Raw genomic sequence first — 23,292 nt, 5'->3', positions numbered from 1 at the left:
GGACTGGACAAGTGAGAGGTACCAAGCACCAGCTTCGTGCAGTTGCTCCAACACTCCCTATGGAGACCCAAAGAAACCAACTGGAGTTGGGTTTCTGCCCATTTGCAAGCCTAAGACCACCCCTGGCTCCAAGAGGAAGAAGGTGGGGATGGGGAAAACACCAGGAACTCCTGAGTGATGGGTAACAGCTCTGTGTCTCCTTGCTCATACTTCCCACTGTCCGCTCCAGTCACACGGGACCCCTTGCCCCCACCCTGATGTCCAGCCAGCCCACCTCCTTCCCCACTTCGGAATCTTTGCTTCTCTATGGAAACCCCCACATGCCCTACGGAGGTTTAGAGGCTCTGTTGGGGGTGCCTGTGGCTCCGTGTCCTCAACTACACCAACCCTGGGAGCTCTCATCCCTCCTATCCTCACTTCTGGGTGGGGACATAGCATTTGCTTCCGCATGGTGAGCACCCAGCACACAGGAGACTGGTAATACATGACCTTGTGCAACCAATGAGAGAGCAGAGTCTGAATGTCCCCAAACATGGAAGGAGAGAGAGCGCCAGGTGAGGAGTGACCTGTGAAGTGCCAGGAGATTGATTCGTCAGCAGCCAAGATGCACCTGCTCCCCCAGGGTGGGTTCCCCTGGCCTGGTCCTACCTCCCCACCAGGTGACAAACATAAACCCAGGAGTCCCACTGCTCCTTGATCCCTACTCCTGACATCCTGGTGACCTGCCATTAGCTCCCCAGGTCAGGCAGCAGCAGGCCAGCCAGAGAACCACCCCGACTCTGAGCCTGGGCCTGGGCCTGGCAGTGCCCCCCTGACCCTGACTGTACCCCTGCCCTGCCCCCACTGTGAGCTGCAGCCCACCCTACTCCCTCTGGGTCATCACAGGCACAGGAAGGGATCAGCCATTGCACTGAGTTCTTACTGCGGAAACCAGTCCCTGCTCCTCTAGGAAAGCAAAGCTTTGGTTGGCATGTCCCCAGGAAGCAGGGAGAGGGCTTGCACAGGCGGGCAGAGACTCAAGCCAGAGTGCCCCACGGTGCCCCTTCACACCCACAACCTGAAAAGATGGGAGCTCTGTCCCTGGGAAGGGGTGTGCAGAGCCAGGTGGATTCCCACCACCCCAGAACCTCCCAGGACCCCCACCCGGAAGGGGGTGCGGTCTCTAATTTCTTAAGTTTGTGGCTCCATTCCAAAGGTTCCATTCTGTGAGCAAACCTGCTCCGGGATTTGAGGCCCTTGTCCCGGGCTGGCATTCCTCACCAGGGACTATTCAAGGGGCAGATTGGTCATACTGATGTCACCTTCCACCAGAGGGGCCATGGCACAGGCTTAAAGCTGGCCCACTGCCCCAACACCTGGAACCCCCTCAGATGTCTGAATCCCCCACGCGGGGGGCTGCTGGCCAATCTACCATCTTATCTACCAAACCCCCAGCACCTGCATCGCCTCAGCTTCCCGTGGCCAGGTTTAAGGAAATGAAGGTAACCTTCGTACAAGACATTGCCGAGCCCCCGCCAGGTTCTGCCCAACAGCTCAGGCTCAGGGGGACGCCGTCAGCCTGCCACGGGTTGCGTGAATCTCTCCTGCACCCAAAAGCACGGGTCTTCCCCATAAAGCTGAGCTAAATCCACCCAAGAGATGCACCCTTGATAAGAGGACGGCTAGAATGCTTTCTCGTGCTGGGGCCAGGGCAGCCTGCTGGGTCACTGGAGGGGTCCTGGCAAGACTCAGGCTTTCCTCTCTGCATTCAGCTGCTGGGCAGCAGGGCAGCGGGGCAGCGGTCCTGGGGTCCTTTGAGACCTGGACCAGCTACGCCAGTGGGCCACAAGGGGGTGCCATCGCAGGCAGGTGCTGCAAGTACCTGGGCTCTGACCTCTTCGGACCTTGCACCTCTTTGCCTGGCACTCGGGTCAGCTGGCGATGGCAGACCAGCTTCACGGAGGAGGCTGACCATGCCCACAGCACAGAGCCCAGCCAGGGAGGGAGCCAGGCAGGGACTTGGGCAGGCTGGGGACCCCTGGTGCCCCCCAACCCCAGTCATCAAGTTGGCCACACTCATGTGCCCATCCTGTTCCTGGCTGGGGTTTCTGGGGCCTCAGCTCAGCACTTAGGTGAACAAGCTTTGCCTGACTGTGGTGCTAAGTGTCCAGCACTCCCTGCCAGGAGCGACAGGGAGAAGAGGGGTTGGGGTGGGTGTGTTGAGCCAGAGGACAAATCCTCCTTGTGTCAGGACGCTGAGTCTCCCTCTACTGCACCAACATGGCTCTGCTTCTCTTGCCTTCTTAGCTGGAGCTGTTGCCTGGACAGTGACACCTGACGCCCCACCATGGCCAAAGGGTCCTTCTCAGTGGTCCTGACAACCAAGGGCCGCTACTGGGAAGCCCACTGTGAGCCAGGCACAGCCTTAGAACCTGAGGTTGACGGTTATTGAATTCAACTCAATCCTCCTCCCAAACTATCCGCTCCATTCCACATAGGAGAAAACATGGCGCAGAATGGTCAGGTGTCTTGTGTAGCCACACTGCAGGTAGGAGTGGAGCTGAATACAACCTGGAGGTTTGGCATGGGGTCTACCTGGGTGCGGGGCTGTTGGGACAGCTATCTGCAGAGATAGCATCTGTAGGAGGAGGGGTGTGTGGGGGCAGGGCTGGGGCCTCCTAACCCTACCCCGGGTTCTGAGAAACCAAGGGAGGGCTCTCAGGGCACCCTGGGCCATACAGAGGCTGGCAGCCACTGTCATCCTTGCAAGGACCCCACACGTAGTGCCCAGCCAGGGTCCGTCTGCCTTGGGAAGGGGTTAAGCTCTGAGCTACAAAGACAAAGACAGCGTGGAAAGCTTTAGCCGCCTCCTTGAACCCATAGCAAGGCCCAGAGGCTATGCTGTGGGCCCTGTATCTGGTCTCTCCCACCCTCTGGGTTGGCTCATATGGTCAGTTCTATGGCTAGGCGTAGTTCGAAAGGCCAGACCATGGTCTCCCAGCCAAGAGGCATAGAGCCAGTGGTGACCATTCCCTCTCATCCCAGGAGTTGCCTGGTGTACCTGGTAGGTCCCTGTTAGGACTCTCCTGTCACAGAGTGGCTACTGTCACCAGCAAGGGAGCTGGATCCTGAGCAGATAGACCAGGAACAGGCAGGCTTGTTGGGGTGCGGTAGGGGAGGAAGGCTGGATGAGGCAGAGAAGGCATGGCTTCTATCAGGGGCACCGCTCGGCAAGGCGGGGTGGTGGCCAGGGAGGACCTAACAGCCCCACAGCTGAGGGCAATCCTGTGGTCCTGGGAAAACCTGGATGGTTGGTCACTCAGCCCACAACTCCAGGTGGCAAAGGCAACAGGCCTGGCCAAGCACCTGGTTTGGGATTGGACTTAGATCTGAGCTTCATCTAAGGGCCAGCATGGATTGAGCACTTACTGTGTGCAAGACACGAACACAAATTCATTCACTGAGTGTTAAAAACAATCCCAGGGAGCCAGTCTTTTCATGATCCCCACTGTGTAGACGAGGCATGAAGTGTTAAGTAAACTGGCCCAGGGAGGAGTCCAGAATATGCACCGTGAAGTCCCGGTAGCAAGCGTTCAGGACAGGCCGCAGTGATGACCTCACACACCCGCACAGGACACTGGGGACAGCCAGGCAGGGCCCTGGCAAGGCGCCCCAGTGGCATGTCTCCCTTCACAAGCACTATCTTGTTTGCCGTGTCGAGGTCCCTGGCCACACTGCCTCCAGTATCTTATTAGATTTCACATTGGAGGAAGGGGACACACTCTTCTCAAAATTGTAGTCATAATTCTAGTGAACGGTGCAAAGTGGAATTTGCCGCCTCGGGGGAAGCCTTTAATTTAGTTTTAAACTGTTCTTAGCACCTGGGACTTCTCCCTTGAGGCGACTCAGAGTGAGAATGTAGACCAGAGCCAGAAACTGGATCTCACTGCTTGCAGCACGAGACTGGTGGGCAGTGGCTGGGGCCGAGGTGCTGATGTGGGCTCAGGGCGAGCTGGCCTGCAGAGCCTCAGCCCCGAGACCCCCACCCAGGGGCCAGGAGACCGGGTTCCCATAGGCATGTTCTCCCGATCCAGAAACCTGGTCCATGGCTGCTTATGCACACAGTGCTCCCCCCACCCCTAGGCTCCCTGCCTGCACCCCATTCTGAATGCACGGAACCTGCAGGACAGGGCCCCCAGGTAGCATGGCGCCTGCCTCCCCAGCCTTGCAGACCGTAGCCAGGGCCACATGGCAGGCTTGGTGCACCCAAGTGCCTTGGTGGAATGGAGAATGTGGTGACATGCTGGACCAAAGGGGACACCAGTACCTCACCAGAGCCCTGTGCCGGCCAGGAAAGCAGGCCATCCTGGGCCACTGTGGGCACGGACAGAGCTCAAGAGGACAAACAGCTGAGAACCCTACAGCACAGGCGCAGGAACCAGGAGGGAAGGTACCAGCAAGCAAGAGCCTGAGGACCAGGGCCTGGGCCCAGGTGGGAGGAGCACACGGTGTGGCTGGCAGGGCCAGATGCGTGGCTGCTTTGATTGCTCAAGCCACCCCAAGCCCAGCGCCCTGGGCCCCCCTCCTCGAAGTCCCATCCTCATGAGAACAATTCTGAAGGGGCATGTAGAGTGGGCCAGGTGGAACGTATGACAAGCAGGGAGGGCCCAGAGCCCCACGTGTGAGCACGAATTCCAGATCAGGTGTGTCTGCATTAAGCGAGCAGGCTGCCGGCCTTGGCTCCCTCTCTGTGCACATTTCACTTTTAGAAGCCGGAATCCAATGCACAGGGAAAGAAAACGCAGGCCCCCGACGCCCGCCCCAGCCCCAAGCCACCTCAGGAGGCTCAGCCCCGCCTCCTACACCTGCCCCGGGCAGTCATCATGATCACACGTTCGTGCAGGTGACCCAACATCCAGGCTGGAATGGAACAGGTGTTCTGGCCGACCCCAGGGCGTGCCCTGTGCCCCACACACCAGGAGCCATGGTGCAGGGAGGGCTTCCAGTCGGGGCCCCCCAGGCTCCTCACCTCCCCACCCCGGCCACTCCTTACCCGACGTGCCAGGGCTGCTGGGGCCTCTTGCCATCCTCGCCAGCACCGCCCAGCCTGTTGAGCGACGGGGACCGGCTGCGGGGCCCGGGGGTGTAGCTCCCGAGGGTCCTGGCGGCCCCGTCGGGCTTGCCCGGCACCTGCTGCAGCAGCTGGGGTGACAGACTACGGTGGGAGGTGGCGGAGCAGACGGCCCAGTCGGGCGCGCTGGCGTTGAGGTTGTTGTCACTGTTGGAGCGCAGCAGGACCCGGGGGGCGGCCAGCGTGTTGGGGGGCCGCCGCCGGCGGTTGGAGTACGCCGGAGCCTCTCGGAAGGGCACTGGGTCAGAGAGAACAGGAGAGGTGGGTGAGTGCACGCACGGCACGGTCGGTGCGGGGTGGAGGGGTGCGCGGAGCCCCTGCCGGCCCCGTGTGCAGAGCCCCCGCTGCGTGTGCAGAGCCTGCCCCGACACAGAAGCAGAGACGAGGTGGACACCGAGAATGTCTCCATTTCATGGAGGCTCAAGCTCACGCTTGAGATGGAAGGGGCCCGGGGTCCGACTTCCATCCGGGCCAGCACCCGCTCTCTCAGCACCGAGACACACGTGGGGGCCTCAGGACACAGTCAGGACACAGAATTCCTCCTCGCCATGACCTGAATGTGGCCCCTGGTGGGGGCTGATCTGGGTCTCCCTGAATTCATGTGTCAGAGCCTAACCCTTGATGCCTGAAATCAGTATCTGGAGCTGGAGCTTTACAGAGGTGGCTAAGGTAACATGAGGTCACCGGGGTGGCCCTGATCCAGTGTGACCACGGTCTTTATGAAAAGAGAGGTCAGGACACAGACACACACGGAGGGACGACCCCGTGAAGACCCAGGGAGAGCACAGCCATCCACACACAAGCAGAGAGGCCTCAGGAGGACCCCACCTGCCTGCACCTGGACCTCGGGTATCATCCAGGACCCAGGGACAATGAGTCTCTGCCATGTGAGCCCCCATCTCTGGGGCCTTGCTGCGGCTGCCCCAGGACACGCACACGGCCCTCTGAGTACAGTTTAGAGATGGTCTGCTTCAGGACAAAGTATGCTTCTTTCCCCACCCATCAAACCAGGGCCCAGCTGCATGAAACAGGAAGTGGTGAGCACGCCTCATCTGTCATCCTACAAAGTTCTAGACCACAGGCAAGGCCCTTACCCTGCCAAGTTCTGTGTGCCCAGGGACTCAGAATGAGGACACTGCCCACAGGGACCGTGAGGGCAGGCATCCACACAGCACCCACTCTGGGTTGCTCCAAGGGCTGGAGCCAGAAATAGAAAGTGTCCTTTCTAAGAAGACCCATGTGAAGAAGAGTAGCCTTCCAGGCTGTCAGAGAAGACACTGCTGCCCCTAGAAGCAAGGGACGCGGGTTTCCTTCGAGCGCCTGACACCCAGGCAGCTTCCCGCTCACCATGGGATCTGCATGCTTTGGAATGAGGCTGAGCGAGCTCTCAGGTCCAAACTGCCTGAGGCCAGGGCTGCCACCGCACAGACCAGTGCTGTGGGGCAGCAGGAAGCAGGCGCCTTCCTGGGTGGGCTGGGCTGGAGTGAGAGTCTTAGTGCCTCGAAGGAAAAGAACGTCACAGTTAGTCCAAGACAGAGCCCTGGACGGTCCACCATCCCTCTGCCCAAGGTCAGAGGCTGTGGTGAATTATTACTTCATGAAACCTAAGGAGAGGTGTGCGCTTCACAGAGCCTGGGCCCAACATCAACCCCTGCTACCAGCCTATGACCATACTGGGCAGCAGAGTTCACAAGGGACAGAGTAGCACAGGCAGAGATCCTGGGGACAGAGGTGGGCCAACGGGGAGCACTGGGGAAGGAGGGTGCAGGCGGAGATCCTGGGGACAGAGGTGGGCCAAAAGGGAGCACTGGGGAAGAGGTGGTGCAGGTGGAGATCCTGGGGACAGAAGTGTCCTGGCCTGGCTCACAGGGGACAGAGGTGGTCCTGGAAGAATGCCCAGGGGATAGTGGTGCTGGCAGGGCTCCTGGGGACGGAGGTGGTGCTGGCAGGGCCCCACTGAGACAGCTGTGACCCAGTGCACCCCTTCACCACCCGGCCAGCATGCAGGCGGTCCTGGGAAGGCAGAGATGGAGCCAAGCGGGAGAAGCCGTGCAGAAATGGCACGAAGCTCAGGACGCACACTGGGAATCCACATTCTGAACAGTTGGTGAGATTTTGGAACTGGCATGTAGGGAGGTCATATTTTTCAACACGCGCAGCCTGTGCCCATTCCGACCAGCTCCCTCTGTGACGCCTCCCTGTTGGGGCAGGATGCAGCCAGGGCTCTTCAGCTGGGGCTGGCATCCTATTTTGAATTCCTCAAAGGACATGGACTCACAAGCGCCAGCCCAGCTGGGAAAGAGGCGGGTGACGGGAAAGGCCAGAGGCGTCCTCCAGTGGAGCCCTGGCTCTAGAGCTCCAGAGGCTGCCCTCTTAAGGGGCTCAGCCCACTGGGGAAGCAGCATGGCCTGGCCCCACCTGCTAGGAAAAAAAAAATCTCACTTTGGGGAACATCCCTGGGTTTACATTTTGCTGGTCGTGAGGGAGAACCACATTAGTCACTTCCTCTGGGCAGACGGAGGCCAGAAAGACCCCGGGGAGGGCTGAGCACTCATCCTTCAGGGTTTAAAAAATGCACCTGCTGGGTGGGTGCTCTGGGGGCACCCGATACCTGCCTGATGACAGGGTAGGGGGACTGAGAGACCTCACAGAGGGCAGACGGCCACACAGTCCAAGAGGGTGGATACCTTCCCTGCATAGAGACTGTCAGCCGGAGGACCAAATCACAGCAAGAAAGCCAACCCCTCCAGCAGACACATCAAGCACAATGGGTGATGGGGCCCTGGGCCTCGTGGGCCATCTTCACCGCCCCCCACCCCCCACATCCGAGGAGAGGTCAGGGCTCATGCTACGCACCGGGAGGGCACACCCCAGCTCCGTGGGGACACTCCCGGACCGGGAAACGCGTGCATTCTGTGACATGAACTCCTGCCGAGCCTCCAGCTTTCCCTGACAGTGCGGTTGGGTCTCCTTTTCTGACTGGAACAACTGTAAAGTACTCATGCCCTTAACAGAAATTGTGGGGGGTGGGGGGTGGGGAGTCCTGCCGATGCCTAAGACAGATGCAGAGGACAGAAAGGTCTGTGAAAGAACAGAACAGACACCGAACGATCCCAACGAACCTTTCCCTGCTGTGTCCGGGTTACAGAAATTGAAATACCAGAACACAAATCTGGGTTAGTAATGCAAGAAAATGAGCATGGACAGAGGCTGATTTTTCACATAAATTCCCAAGACACAGGCTAAGGCCGGCTTTCCGAGTGGGGGCTTGGGCAGTGGCTGGAATGCAGAACTGCTGCCCTGGGAAGACAGAGGGACAGATGAGCCAGGGTGCTTCCAAATACACCCTGCCCTGGGGACCGGGGAGGGTACTGAGCCGGGATCACACGGGTAACGTTAGGGCGAGCATTCCAATGGCAATTATCTCGCTGAATTATCAAGACTTGCATTCAATTAGTTCTCCGTGTAAGGTAATTGGACATTTTTTTCTGTGTTTGTTTTACGACTTGGGCGGGCAAGTACCTTTCTAATTCCTCCAAAGTCACGTCCCCATAAACCCAATCATCTCACAAAGCGAGAGTTCTCTGTCTGACAAACGAACTGGAGCCATCCGTGGAAATGTTGATTTTTTTTTTTTTTTTTTTTTGGTGAAAAGGGTAAAAATAACTCTTTTCCTGTCTGAAAATGATTAATATTCCACCCAACTGTTTCCTTCTTTCAGGCAATCTGCAAACTCGAAGTGGGTGGATATTTTCTTAGCTGTCTTACATGTATTTATTTATACATTTTTTTTTCCACAATAGAAATCACACAAGGTATGACAAAAACACATGCACTCTCAAAGTCTGCCACACTGCATCTGCATCCACTCCAGGAAGCTGCCGCCCGGGCATGGCCAGCGAGAGCCGAGGAGGGGCTGCCAGAGCGCCCGCCCTGCCCTGCCCGCGCGGCCAGCAGCGTGTCCTGACCTTCCCCGCTCCCGAGCAAGTGCTCCCCAGTCTCCAGGTAGCGGCCAGACGAGTCAAAACTTCCTTTATTCTCGATAGGACTTAGTTCCCCACATGTCCTCTGGCACAGTCACCATGGATGCACATTCCGGGAATGCAATTGTGCAAGGGGCTGGGGACTTGGGAGGACCGTAGAATAAAAACGCACCTTGGAGTGGGTGAAAATCCCAGACCAACTACAACAAAGCCCGATCGTGCACCAGAAGTAATTATCCCCTTCCGTGATGAGAAGGGACAACCGGCAATTTTGGGAGGGACTGGAGTCCCCCCTCCGGCCCGCTCCCCCGGAGAATCAGTAAGAAACTGCTAATTCCCATGCACCGCGCTCCCGACAGCTCTTTCTTACCTTCCTTCTTGGTGAAGGCATTTAACAAAGACTTCATTTTCCCTCCGACTTTGGCAGCAGTCCGCTCATTATATAACCTTCTCGGATGGGAGGAAGGAGAGGAGGGCTGCCCGGCCCCTCGGCGCTGGAGCGGCTCGGACCCGGGGAGCGGCGGCGGGCGTCTGGGCACTGCGTGCTTCCGAGCATAGCTGGGCATGCCAGACCCAGCGTGCTGGTGACAAAGCCCACCCCATATTCTGTCTGTCAGCTGGGAACCAACCGTGCGTAGACTGGGGCTGCTCTCAAACCCTGCTGCCTCTGCCGGCGCCCGTCATGTGAGCAGTGCTACTCTGCTTTTGTGATCAGTGCATCTGGGAGGAGGGTGAGCACCAGTCAGGCATCCTCGAGCCGGCGGCCGGGGAACACCAGAGGCATCCGCGAGCCCGAGCCCCCACCATCCGAGCCAACTCGGGCTCGGTGTGCTCCGGGCCACTTCTGCTCAGACGTGCCGGGCGCTAAATATAACGCCCCGTGCTTTCCCGATTTTATTTTTAAAGAAAAAAAAAATGCCAAGTTTTCTTTGACGCCGTTTGTTTGTCCGCTGGCGGATGCGGCGAGCAAGTCAAGATGAAACGCCCAGCTCCAGATAAGCCTCACACCAGACCCACATTAACTGGGCAGCCCTCGCCGGCATTGTGGAATTTCTGAGCGTGACCCAGATTTCCGTTGGAAGGAATCAGACACAAGTACCTATCCCTTCTCCGGCTCACCCCATCGTGGTAATTACCCTGGAGAAAACAGGATTTCCTCCCCCCCCCCCTTTCTTTTTTAAAGAGAGAGCGCACAAACTGCCACCAAGCTCTGGCTCGCCCTGATTCCAGGCGGCTGATCAAAATGAGTGTCTTCGGAGCCCCGTTACACGTGTCCCGATCATGTCCACCCCGAGAGAAGTCTGGGAGACTCCCGGAAAGTCCTATCTGAGGAGCGCCCAGAGAAGGGGCCCCATGCTCGCGTGCTCCGCGGCAGGTGCGCGGGGCTGTTTCTAGACAAGGACAGAGGGCTTCCTGAAAATGAAATGGAGCATCCCGGGGAGCCGGTTCTGTCGCCCGATGCACCTGCTGCTCGGCTGTAATTAAGTGTGCGTGTTCTCCGTTGCCAAGAGAACTGCTTCCGAAATTAAAGAGAGAGAGAGAGAGAGAGAGAGAGAGAGATGAGACGGGATGAGGAAAAAGCAACGGGGAAACGTGTAAGTGGAATGTGGTCGACATACTTTGGGTCGACAAAAACAGCAGCTTTAGGAGTGGCAGGCATCTGCCTTGGAAGGACAGGCCGAGGGGTCGGAGGCCTGGCCCAGTGCCCTCTCTGTGCGGCGGGAAAGGACGGCCAGGGCAGGACCTAAAGTAGCTGCTCATTTAACCGTTGTCTCCCACTTAACGCCCACAGCACCCCGGATCACTCGGTTGCACCCAAACTCAGTCCTAGGTAACACCCTGACACCCCACGCTGGGTTGTAAATCCATATGACAGAACATAAGCCATTTCTGAGATGTGTCCTAGGAAATGCATCTGCCGCTGGCACTTTTTATCATCAGAGACCCCCAGTAACTTGCTCTCGTAATTCATGTCCTTCGGGGCAGAGGGGTTGCTGGCAGAGCTCAGTGTCCGTAGACACGTGGGGTAAGATGCATCTTCCTTGGGTGCAGAGTGTCACCAAGAAGGACACACACGGGGAGACCACTGCCGTGCCCCTGGGGCGGATGCGCCAGGGTCTGCAAGGTGGCCGTGTCTGATTCATGGGGCTGGGCTGGCTGCTGGCCAGGTGTGCGCCCTGGCCAGGCCGGGAGGCCACGGGGAAGGCACAGCAAGGGAGCCCCTCTGCAGAGGCTGGGCCCTGCCACGTGAGCCCTGAGAGCTCGCCAAAGCTCAGGGAACCCTCTGGGAGAGTGGGAGGCTCGGCGCTGCTCAACCCTCCTCCATCTGTCTCTGGTCGATACCCTCCCAGAAGCACGGAGCCGCATCCTGAGCCAAGTTCCCTCGCCAATCCTCACTGCCAGCAGCAGAGCGGAGGGGCATGTGTGCCAGGGCCGGTGGAGGTGGAACCTCGCCCAAGACCAGGGCTGCCTCTGGAGACCTCCTCTGCACCCCTGATGTTGACCTTGGGTGAAGGGTGTGGGGAAGACGTAGCTTCCTGGGGCGTGAGTGTGAAAACCCCACATCTCTTCTGCCTCGAGAAGGCAGGGAACAAGACAGAGCCCTTTCCCCGTGCTGGGGAGCAGAGCACGATCCCCAGATAACATGTGGCCAGACGGGGAAGCCCCAGTGGAGACTCCCTTAGTGCTTGCATATGGAACAACTGCTCCTCACAGACTCGGGGAACGGTACGGCCCTGGGGCCAGCATCGAGAAGGGAGCCCCGCTCAGACGAGGCCCAGAGGCCTACGACAGGGACACAGCGGGTCAGCGGGGACACGGGGACAGATGGGTTCTCCAGACCATTGCTACCCCTGTCCCACCTGGGCTGGTGAATTGCAGGCTCTGTGTGACCATGGAGGGACACAGCAGTGCACAGGACTGCCTCCTTCTCACACTGCACAGGGGCCAGTCAGGGGAGCAAGACCAGACTTTAGACATAACAGGACCTGAGGAACTGCAGGAAACACCCCTTTGCCCCAGGATTCCTTTCTACATGCCTCCCATTCCTTTAATGCACTGCCAGGAATCTGAGTAAAACCCTCACAGAAACGAGAAGTGGTAGCTGTCAGACTCACATGCAGGCCTGCTGGGTAGGCTTAGCTCTGCCCGACGGAAATCCTGCTTCCTGACCCCACCTACCCGGACTCTGTGAGGCCTCCTCAGCCCTGCAGGCATGCTCTCCTTGAATACTTCCAGCGACGGGAAGCTCACTACCTGTATGCAGTGGTTCTCACTCTCAGACACAGGCTGCAGCAACCCCACCATGGTGGCGAATGCCAGCGCTAGGCCCACATGAATGAGTCTCCTTTCCCTTCACACAGGAACAGGCTCGTCCCTGCCACATACTCCCTAGGAGGAAAAGCCATGCCACTAAAGACACAGATGTTGCCCCGACAAACACAGGGCCATGTGCATCCTTAGTGGCAATTTTCATTCTACGCTCTGGGCCATGCTTTTCCGTGCAAACTATTACTGGAGATTGACAAGCTGAGGCCACTGGATCCTTGACCCATCTTGTATGAACACGCGTACCTAAAACCCGCCTGCCTGCAGGAATCGCGTGTAGTGGTCGTGCTTTGGGTCTGGACCCTCGCACTGTGACCCGGGGCAGTGTGAGAAGAGAGAGCACGGCCCCGCACGTCGCCTGCATGGAGGACTCCTGCTGCCAGCCACATGCCTGTCCACATCAACGCTCCCTCCAGGAGTGACAGACGTCCCACCTTCCATGCCCAAACCACGAGGCCTCAACACCCAGCGCCGGCCCCAGCTGCTCTGGAAAGGTGGCGCAGCAGAGGTGGAGGGAGGCACACGCGTTCTGTGTCTGCTGCAGGAATCCGCTAAGACTGTCTCCACCTCCCAACAAGCAGGTGGAGGGCATGTGAGCTGCAGGTCCAAGATTAAAAACTGAAAGGAAGATGGAGGATGGGATTTGAACCCTCATTTCTCCCTGAGGCTTCCAGAGATCCTGTGATGGGTCTCAGACACCTGGGACCTCTTTGTGGGGTCTGCCATCTTCCAGACAGCCTGGTCAGCCAGGCTTCCAGACACCAGCTGGTTGAGAAGTGTCCCCAGATGAGATGGGTGACGTCCCCAGGGCTCAGACGCCCCTGCTCCATGGCCTCAGCTGTACAGATGCCCCAAGATGGCTGAGCTTTCCCTCTGTGTATTCACAGACCCCTTGTTTCTGTACAGGGTCCCCCACGGAGGAGTGGAAGGACCACTAGAGCCTGTGCCCGACACATAACCTGCTCACTGAGCACAGGTGAGGCTTGGCTTCAGATGGACTTCATTCTAGATGCTCTGGAGGAGGCAGACACGGGAGAGCATGAGCTTCTGGGCAGGTGGCAGGGAGAGGGATGCTTCGTGGTGACTCCATCCACCTGCTTGCCCACCCACCCCAAACGGCAAGTGAGCGTCTTTTGAGTTGGGTGTGTTAGATCTCCATGGAAGGATGAAAAAGCATAAGAACATCATATGGAGGCCCTTGAACCATACAGATTCCTGGAGGAAGAGGGTCACCCCAAAATGAACCCCAAACTGTCTGCCTCCTAGCCAGGTCCGTCGGCCATCCTCCTGTCCCACCCAGCCCAACTCCAATCTACTAGCTCCTTGGTAAGAAGTACAAAATAATAAATACGTAAATAAATGATACCCCCCCCCCAGCCAGTCCCCTCCAGACCCCAGACCCCTAGCCCCATGGGCCCTGCCTGGCTTCAGCCTCAGTACCCCCACAAACCCGCCTCGAGCTCTGATCCACCCTCCCAAACCCTCCTGCTCAAAGCCCTTTATTTGCCATGTCTTTTGACAACTGCCTGACAACAGGCTGAAAATAATTTCATTTCTTGTATAAAAAAAGGCTCTTCGCACATCAGAACATTTCAAGGCGCTCTGAAGTCCTGGCGGGGAGGACGCGCCAGGTGTGATAAACACGCCTCTCATGAAGAGGCTGGTGCGCCGGTGGGTCTTGGGAGCAGTGCCCGTCCGGCGCCCACAATAAGCCTGCCTCCCCTTGCCATGGTCCCACGCTGGGAGCAGGGAAGAGCCAGACATGGGGCCCTAGCCATCTGATGTAGGGGCTTAGCTCTGCATCTTAGCCCCTCGGCGGCTGTGGGTTGCCCGGGCACCCCTGGCCTCAGTTCCCCCATCGGTAGGTGGGAGTAACACAACTTGTTCCCAGTGTTGGCTGTGATCAGCTGAGCTCACATCTGAAATGCACGGGCTGGGGGTGGTGCGGTTTGATCATCCAGGGGCGAGGCCCAGCCTGACCACTTCCCACCTTCCAGGCGCCCGGGAAGGTCACCTCTCACGCGTCCAACGGGGTGTGCGTGATGCCACCTCCCAGGGAGGTCATGAGGATCAAGCCATGTGGTATCTGTAACAGGGCCTGGACTTAAGGACCATCTGCAGTCACTAAATAAATGCATTTGACTTCGAAACTCCGCCGGCAGATAGGAAGGCCCTCTCCCCACCCCCACCCTCCCCGAGTTGGTAATGGGCCCTGATCCAGCTGTGGACAGACCCCTCCTTGGGGCACTCCCTGGTTTCCAGGGACCTCAAGCTCTCCGAATGCAGGCTCGATGTGCAGCTCCCCCATCACCCTGCAAACCGGAGGTGCTCCCTGCAGCTCCGGATGTGAATGAACAGATGCATGAATGAACCCACTGAGAGAGGTGGTGACTCCCAGCTTCTATTTTGTTCTGAGTGTCCTGAGGCGCGTTTACCAGGCTGGTCTCCTGGGTTGTGCCAAAGCCTCCTGGGGCCTGAAGCCATCTCTCCTCTGTGTCCCGTCCTGCCACCTGCTGCCTGCCCCTGCCCCCGGAGGCTGAGCTGCCCTGCCACAGCGCCTGGGCGCCAGAGGAGGCCTGCATTCGCCTGCACCCCAAGGGACAGGTCCACCGGGCATTGGTCAGGCCGGTGTGTCCTCAGTGTCCTCGCTGTGTCTGCACGTCCCTGCTCTGAGTCCTGCCTGCCTGGTGGGTTGTGGAGACCCCTGGCTCATTCCTTCAGCTTTCCCTGCTGCCGGGGCCAGGGTACCCAGATGCACACATAGTGCTCTGGTTCAGGAGGACAGAGCCGGTGGGTGTGGACGAGCATCCTGTCGGGGAGATGCTGGCTCCCCAGAGCAGCCAGGGGCAGCTGGACACCAGGCTGGCCTTCTGGGTGTGCTGTGACCATCCTTCCCTGTATCAACAAGTCGGATTGGTCCCTTACTTGCCACCGAGACCCTGGCCGATGGAGCCTGCGAGGCTGGGGCCTGGGAGTGAGGTCTCTAAGACCCTCAAATTCCAGAGGGTGGGCGCTTTCCCTTTCCTTTTCAAGTGGCCTGGCCTCACCTCTTATTTGGGGGGGCGGGGAGGAGGGAGAGGAGGCTGGTGTGGAGACGGGGCTGGGTAAACGGAGGGAGGAACGAAGTCTATTTCTCCTTAACAGAAACTCACGGAAGTAACTCTTACCTCTCTCCTTGGAGAGGGGGCCCATGGGGGGCTGAGATGGAAAAAACAGAAGCGCAGAGAATCTCGGGGGCCCACCAGCCACCCTCGCCATCTTACAGAAGCTAAAACCAAATGCCGACAGTGAGAGCGTGCGGCCGAGCCAGGAGCTGGGAGGCGGCGGGTCCGGGCAGGTGTGGGCTGGACCCGGATCTTCCTGCCCACCCCCACCTCATCCCCAACAGCAGACCCTGCTTCCTTCCCGAGTAGCTTTAGATAACTGCAACCTTTCTCCATCTCACAATAATTGTTAAATGAATCATACTTTTATAAATAACACAAGATATAAAAAGGCATCTCGGCAATAATGCGGGGTTATCTTTGAACAAAGATGTAGGTGTCTGCAGTGTTTGTAGCATTCCCGGCAGCCGGGGCCATTGAGGGAAGCTGAGCTCCTGGAGGATCCATTGAGCCCCGTGCATAATCCGGGCAAAGGGCTCCCGATGCGGGGTCTACTCCCGGGGCCGGGTCAGGCTCAGGGCTGGTGGTGGCTGGGGTCAGGTGCTCAGCAGGTGCTACTCGGGGTCTGGACACAGTGACCCGAGTGACTCGGGCTAAGGTTCAGGGGGCAGGAGAAGGGCTTGGCAGTGCTGAATTGGGGCTGACCACAGCGGGGGGACAGTCCCTCTGCCTCGGGCAAGGGTCACCCATCCAAACGGTGCCCTCCTACCCTTCTGTCTATGCAGCTTGGCCTCCACCATGTGCCCAACAAGCTGCTCTGACCGGGAGGTGTAGGGACAAGGGCAGTGCTATGGATCAAGGGAAGCGCCAGCCACCTCTTAGGCAGCCCACTTGACAGTGGAACAGCTGAGGACCCTGGCTTCTCACAGGGGAAACTGAGGCTCAGAGCCCTGAGACAAGCCACCTGTGCCCACTCAGCCCTGTCTGTCCAGCAGAATCACCCTCAGCCCCCACGGCAGGTCACACAACCACCTTTCTCCTCCGCAGGGCTGCGAAAGACTTGGGTACATCTCTGAGACCTTGTGGCAGATCCGGGGAGGCTGCAATGGACCAGATGTATGAGCGTGCGAGCGGAGTGCAGGAACCCGGTATCCTCACCCCATCTCTGAAGACCCTGGCATAGTAGCTGCCGTGCCCCCGTCCCTCAGACGCAGCCCTGATCCCCATGAAGGGCAATAAACTACCCCCCCCCCCCCGATTGGCAGGACGTCCAAAGGCTCTAGTGAAAGTCTCAAAGTCTGCAGGGAAGATGCCAATCGCCATCAGAGCCAATTAGAAAGGCCACTGTCGCCACTGTCATGAGGCTGGGCCACCCCCTTTCTGCAGGAGTTGACTCTGACTGGCTCATTTTTCCTAGCCTGTTACCAAATGATGGAATCTGAGGTGAGCCCTGGGTCAGCCTCTGACTCAAGGTGGGATTGTTTCCCATCTTTAAAATGGGGAGACTAGCCCCCACCTTGCTGGGCTCGTGAGGTATCTGAGAGCGCCCCACAGATGTGGGCTGCCTGCCAACTTCCCTCCACTACAGGAGGGTGGAGGAGGGACTCCCCAAGACTCAGGTAGGAGCTCTGCTTGATATCCTGCTGTAGAGTGAGGTGCCCAGGGTTCCAGAGGCTGTAGGCAAGCCCTGGGTGGCAGCAGGTGGCCCGTTCACAGATGGCCTGCTTGCCCAAAGGGGGCCCACAGGAAGCCTGGGTCTTAGTCCTTAGGGGAAGTGGTGGGGAACACAGCTGCCTCCTGAGGTACCACGAGGAGCGGCAGAGCTTAGGTCTAGGGTATCAGGACTGTGTCCTGTGTCTGCCCCCTACCACCTATGACCTCAGGCACATTGCCTTGCCTCTCTGGGCCCGAGCACCCACCCCGAAGGGAGCTAGAGCTGAGGAGCCCAGTGTTCACAGGTGTGCAGAGCAAAGTCCTTTCCGTGGAGGATCCAGTGGGTTCGAATCACAGGAGAGCCCAGGGACCTGACACTTCTACTGTGCTCCTGGCTTTCCCATGAGTCACTGGGGCAGGTACTGTCTGCAGGGTCCCTGCCTCCATCCCACCTGGCTGATCTGTACATTGGGGACTGGACTGCAGATGCCAGGTCCACACAGAGAGAGCCACTGCAGACACAGATCGCCCATGGGTCTTGGAACATGCTGGAGAGCTGGCCGCACACAGCAGTGCCCCCCAACACAGAGGGATCTGTTTAAAGGCAGCTCCTGAGATGGTCAGAGAGTGGCCAGAGTGACCACATGCCATGAACGGAGCATCTGTGTCCCCACCAAATCCCTAGGTTAAAGCCCTAACCCCAGGGGGGAGGCATTGGGAGGTGGGCCTTTCGGCCATGGGGGTGGAGCCCTCATGCTGGGATCAGTGCCCCTACAGGAAGAGCCACGGGGAGAGGATTTCTCCCTGCCACGAGAGGACACTGCGAGAAAGGGGCCATCCACAAACCAGGATAAGTCCCTACTAGGAACTGAATTGGCCAGGACCGTGACCTCCAGAAATGTGAAAATAAATGCCTGGTGGTTAAGCCACCAGCCTGTGGCGCCGTGTTAGAGCAGCCCAAACTGATAAGACATCACACAGGCAGGTCATGTCACTCTGCCCTGCAGGCCCCCAGGGGACCTGAGGACATCACAGATGCTGCCCCGCCCCTCCCTGCTGCCCTCACCTGCACAGGACCCTGACAGTCCCTCCTGACACCCTGAACAAACCTTGCTGGGCCTCCACTGGATGGGGTCACTCACCCTTCCACGCTGGCTCCGTCCACCCCCCACCCCTCACTCTCCAGGTCACCTCATGAGAGGTGTGCCTCAGCCATCCTTCTTCTCATTCTCTGCCTTAGCCCCTCTGTATATTCCCTTCGTTGCATTGATCAAAACTTGAAATAACATTATTTATGAGTTTGCTTGAGTTGTCTTTTTCCCTCCAGTAAAATGTTGGCAGGAGCTGCATCTGTCATATCTGCCCTTCATCACCGGCACCAAGCTCAGACCCTTGCAAGTATGTTTGTTCCCTATCTTCATTCAACAGAGCAATAAAGAAACGGAGGCTAACTTCCCACCTCCCTCCCTCCCGGAGGGACTTGGTGGCTGAGTCATTCACTCGGCCACACTGCATGAAAGGTCTGCTTCTGGAACTCTTCCTACTGCCGACACCCTCTCTGCACAACTGGACCTTTCTAGAAGGCATATGACAGGAAAGGGGATTCACCTTTCTATCTTCAGCTCCAGCCCAAGACCTAGCACAGAGTGGGGGCTCATAAATACAGGTGCTAGCTATGGTAGGTCCCTGACTGGCCATTTCAATGCCCGGGTTGTCTGTGGGTCTGCTTCTGCTAACTGCGGTTTTCCCTGATTGCACATCACATTCTCCTGCTTCTTTGCATGTCTAGTAATCTTTGATTCTGTGTCAGCCATTGTCCTTGAAATGTTATAGAGGTTCCGGATTCTGTTACTTTTCTCTGAAGAGTGCTGAATTTTTCTAGCGGGGAATAAAATTACCGGCGGGACACTCAATTCTATGACAATGTGGCTTTAGATTTTTGGGGGGGCAATCCGTTGGTTTGGTCCTGGGATAAGATTCTGACATCACAAGCCCTTCTGGGTTTCTGGCAAAAAAAAAAAACCCCAAAGTATTTGCCAAGCTCTGCGAATGAGGCAGGGCTCATTTGACAGGCTCAACCCTCAGCTGTCTGAGATTTAAGCTGCTGTGTTTCACTAGGACCCTTGGACTCTCATCCTGCACATGCTGGTTCAGAAATCAGTGCAGGACTTGAGGTGAGTTTATATGCAGATTTTAGGCTCTTTCCTTTCTAGGATTTCTCCCCTCTATTTCCAGCTGCTCAGGCATCCCTAACCACTGAACCATCTCTAACCACTGAAATCTCCACTCCGTGAAACTCACTTTCTGTCAGGTGGATACCTCATTAATATGCATCTCATCCGGCAGACAAGGGCCCCAAGTTCTGTCTGCCTTTGGTTTCCCGCTAAAGCCTACAAACAGTAGTTGCTGTTTTGTTTCATCCAGAGTCTGCCACTGTTATCAGCAGGAGAGTATACCTGACATTGTTGGAAGGCAGAAGTCACAGGCCCATAAGCATATATTAAGCAAAGAAGTGTTCCCCTCAATTGCACTCCTGCATGTGCACACACAGTATCTAGCAGTGAGCACCCAATCTCCATGTCTGGAGGCAGGAGGTGTGCCCAGTGGGGAGATGGTGCACGTGTCAAAGCAGAGAGAGGCCCAGAGTGAGGAGGCCTGGAGGTCGTGGCCATGGACCATATCAGCAGAGAGACCTGGGGCTGGTGTCCCTGCAGCCCGACTGGGAGGCATCGTAGCCCCCAAGATGGTTTACTTCAGCACAACAATCTGACTTTTGCAAATTTTGAGCACCTCCAGCTGGCTGGAGGGACGGGCAGCTGCAAAAGCAGGTCCCCACCTTTTAGGTCAAGATGTTACCTGGTCGGCACCTGTACAGGTGCCAGGACTCCCTGGAAAGTAAAGTGCTAGTAACAATGCTGAGTGAGCGGTGGGTCGGTCCCCACCTGGTTCATCGCCTTGTTAGCAGATCCTGCTGCAGGTTTGTATTTTAGGAACTAATTAAGCCTTGGTGACCGATTTAACCTCCAAATGAATGCCTTCCAGGGCTGAGCTGGCAGCCGAGTTCCTATTAGGCACCATCATCAGGAAATCTCCAAATCCAGGAACGACCCCCAAAGGGCAGGAGCAGACCTTGGGCCGGCTGGCAAGTGGGCAAGTAGCCACAGAATACAGGGTGGGGAGGGCACAGATTCCCAGTGGCTTCCCGATACAAGCAATCAGGGATAGACACAGTGAGGGGCTCTGAGGACAAAGGCGGTGTGGTTGTTCCTCTGATGTGAACCCCAGGCCGTCACCATGGCCTCCAGTTGCTGAAATGCCCACCCACCACTGGGCCTCTTACACACATTTCTTTCTCTCTACATACAGCCCAGTGAGGTGGGTGCATTCACACTCACCTTACAGACTTGAAGGCTGAGAGTCAGAGAGATCCCAGAGCTCGCTCCCCTAGGCCTGTCACTCCAGGGCAGTGCTGGCCTCACCATCATGTCACCTCAGCATCACAGCCAGCCAGAGGTCCAGAGGTGCCCCAACCCATGGGCAGAGGGCAGGTGGCTCACCTGGGAGCCCAGCACATGGCCCGGGGAGGGGGAGCGCAAGGGATGCTGAATGAACAGGCTGACACATCTGTCTGTGAGCCCCTGCCTCTCTGGACCATGGTTTCCCTATATGTGAAGTAGGGATCCAAGTAGAAAGCCCTTGAATGCTTCTGCTGGTGAAAAATCCTTGGACCTAGTCCAATCTGAGGACCATCCTTCTCTGAGAGGAGCAAAGGGTCCCCAGGGCTGACTGTCAGGTCTCAGGGGCACTGACATCCCCTGCCACACATGGTCTCTCCCTCCATGCTTCCTGCAGACAAGAGGCCCAGGAGGGCAACCCCTCCTGTGGCTGGATGGCCCACCAGGGCTCCTGGACCCTCAGCCATTAGGGCCGTCTCCTCAGGCAGAGGGGACGGAGCTAAGGATGGGAAGCTACCCAGGCAGGCTGAGGGCAGGGCCACAGGGTCTCCCCAGGGTCTCCCCCGGCCCCCCAGACACTGGAGCACTTCTGAGACTCAGGTCAGCCCAGTCCAGGCAGAGGGACTAGCGCGTGTTTCACTGGGGCATCGCAAACTCCCTGGCTCACTCTGCTCTTGCTCGGGGATGCAGAAAAGACATGGGATCTAGGAATTAAACATGAAATGACTGCAACAGCCAGCAACACGGCAGGTAACGTCCACCTCTCTCCTCCGCAGCACAGTGGGCACCAACTCCTTCCCTTGTGAGGCTTGGGAGCACCGTGGGGCACAGAGCGGATCAGGGACTTGCCTGTGGTCACTCACCAGCCAGAGCAGGGCTGGCTCGGGAGCCACGGGGTCTGCCCTTGTGCCATCACCGACCAGTGCTGATGCCACACCCCGGGCCCTGCAAGAAGTGCTGGGGACTCCAGCCCTGCCCCTTGGTGCCTGCCTGGCCCCCTCTCCTCCCTCTTCCTGCGGACGCGGGGTCTGTGTGGCCCAGGGCGGTCTGTGTCACCTCCCCCCTTCCTCCTCGGTAGTGTCCAGCCCATGCATGGTGCAGCTTCTTGCACACCTTTCCATGCCTCAGCCTGACCAAGCCATGTGGGGTGAGGCCTCGGGTACTGTCACGGTCCGAGCCTGCGCCATCACCAACCATTCGTCACCCCCAGAGGTGATGGCCACCCACCCTCATGAGGGGCCTTGTGCGTTTCCCGTGTCCTCCCTGGCACGGCACTGTCCCTGCACCATGCCACATGGTCTGCACATCTCCCCCATGACGCAGGAGCCCCTGGGGGACAGGGGGACCCCATTTGGCTCTCTGCCCTCTGCTCTGCAGCCCACTAGCACGGACACCACAGGTGGACAAGCAGTGATGCGCACGTCACTCTGGGTGACTCATACGCACGGCCCTGGCCCATCTCCGACAGCAACGTATATCCAGAAAAAACTTGGAACTCTCTCTCTCTCTTGTTCCTTTTTAACAACATTGGAAGACAGTCTTGCCCTCACTTGAGTTGGGGCCAAAACACAAGCTGGAAAGAGAAAGCCATTCTAGGGGCAAAAGCATAGTCCTGCATGGGGGCAGCCTGTGCTGTCCACTAGACCTTTCAGGGACACCGTGAGTGAGCCCGAGGTGGCCAAAATACAAGCCACGGAGCCCCGAGGTCACACTGGTTACCACAAGGGCCCTACAACCTGTCAGGCATGGGTTAGTCTGTGCCAAGGTTTGGATGTGCAACCTCGGACAGGCTGCACGACCTCTCTGGGCCTGTTAGTGAGGCTCCTGTGGTGCCCTTTGCACATGGCCCTTTCAGGGGCCTCTTCAGGGGGAGAGAAGAGGGCAGGGAGGGAGAGGGTCTGCGGCCCTGCCCCAGCAAGCACCTGCCTGCAGCCAGTGCGAGCCCAGGGCACCTCTGACACTCTGCTGAGCACAGTCCAAGATTCAAAGGCACACGGGCCTCTGTTCCATAGAACCTGTAGAACCTGGCTCCTCTAGGGGCTAAGGGCTCATTTCACACTCATGGAAGAAGTGCGTCCTGTCTGAAAGTGAAGGAGAGCTGCTGTGAGACTCACGGGGAGAGCAAGCAGGGCCCCGCTGCCCAGCTGACCCCAGAGGCCCCGGGTCCCTCCTCACGGCCCTCGCCCGAGGCTTTTCCTTCGCACCCTGGCCTGGGAACCATCCCTAGCCAGGATCGGGGCACTAGACAAGATGGGATGAGGGCCCATGGCTAATTAGCAGCAGGTCCAGGAGTCATGTTTTCGAGAAAGGTGGCGCCACAGGGAATGATTTCCAAATGCACACCAGCAGGGCGCTTCTCCCCTCAATGGGACATCTTCAGAGGAGTCCCTGGCCTGGGGCATGTGCGCACAAGTGAGGTCACCAGGTGAAGGGTCAGAGTACTCTGAGTCAGACTTACACCCAAAACCCCAGGACCAGATCTGGGAGCGGGGTCCTGTTTGTCTGCATCTGGGATGGTGAGAGGTGGCGAGACCCCCAGTGTCAAAGGGGAACAGTCACCATGCATGGAATCACACAGTCCCTCTGTGTCCCTCTGACCGAGCAATTTACACAAAGGCTGAGGAGAAGCCACAGAGGTGGGTGGAGGGGCAGGTGTAGCT

At 57.9% G+C, this 23,292-nt stretch overlaps 1 protein-coding gene across 5 annotated transcripts in view; it reads right to left on the bottom strand.

The window, feature by feature from the left end:
- Window positions 1-23,292, bottom strand: part of SHANK2 (SH3 and multiple ankyrin repeat domains 2) — a 480,960-nt gene that overhangs the window by 272,908 nt on the left and 184,760 nt on the right. For 3 of the 5 annotated variants that reach the window (XM_025451799.3, XM_035701273.2, XM_049096284.1), the window contains exon 11: window positions 5,033-5,348. In XM_025451799.3, coding sequence (XP_025307584.1) covers window positions 5,033-5,348 — 316 coding nt within the window. Of the gene's footprint in view, window positions 1-5,032; window positions 5,349-9,463; window positions 10,214-23,292 lie in introns of those variants that run through there. The other 2 variants (XM_025451800.3, XM_049096285.1) reach the window with 2 other exon arrangements.

The sequence above is a fragment of the Canis lupus genome, chromosome 18, assembly GCF_003254725.2.
Source record: "Canis lupus dingo isolate Sandy chromosome 18, ASM325472v2, whole genome shotgun sequence".
NCBI lineage: Eukaryota > Metazoa > Chordata > Mammalia > Carnivora > Canidae > Canis > Canis lupus.
Note: the sequence above shows the minus strand (reverse complement) of the source record. Positions and strands in the feature narration are given on the sequence as shown.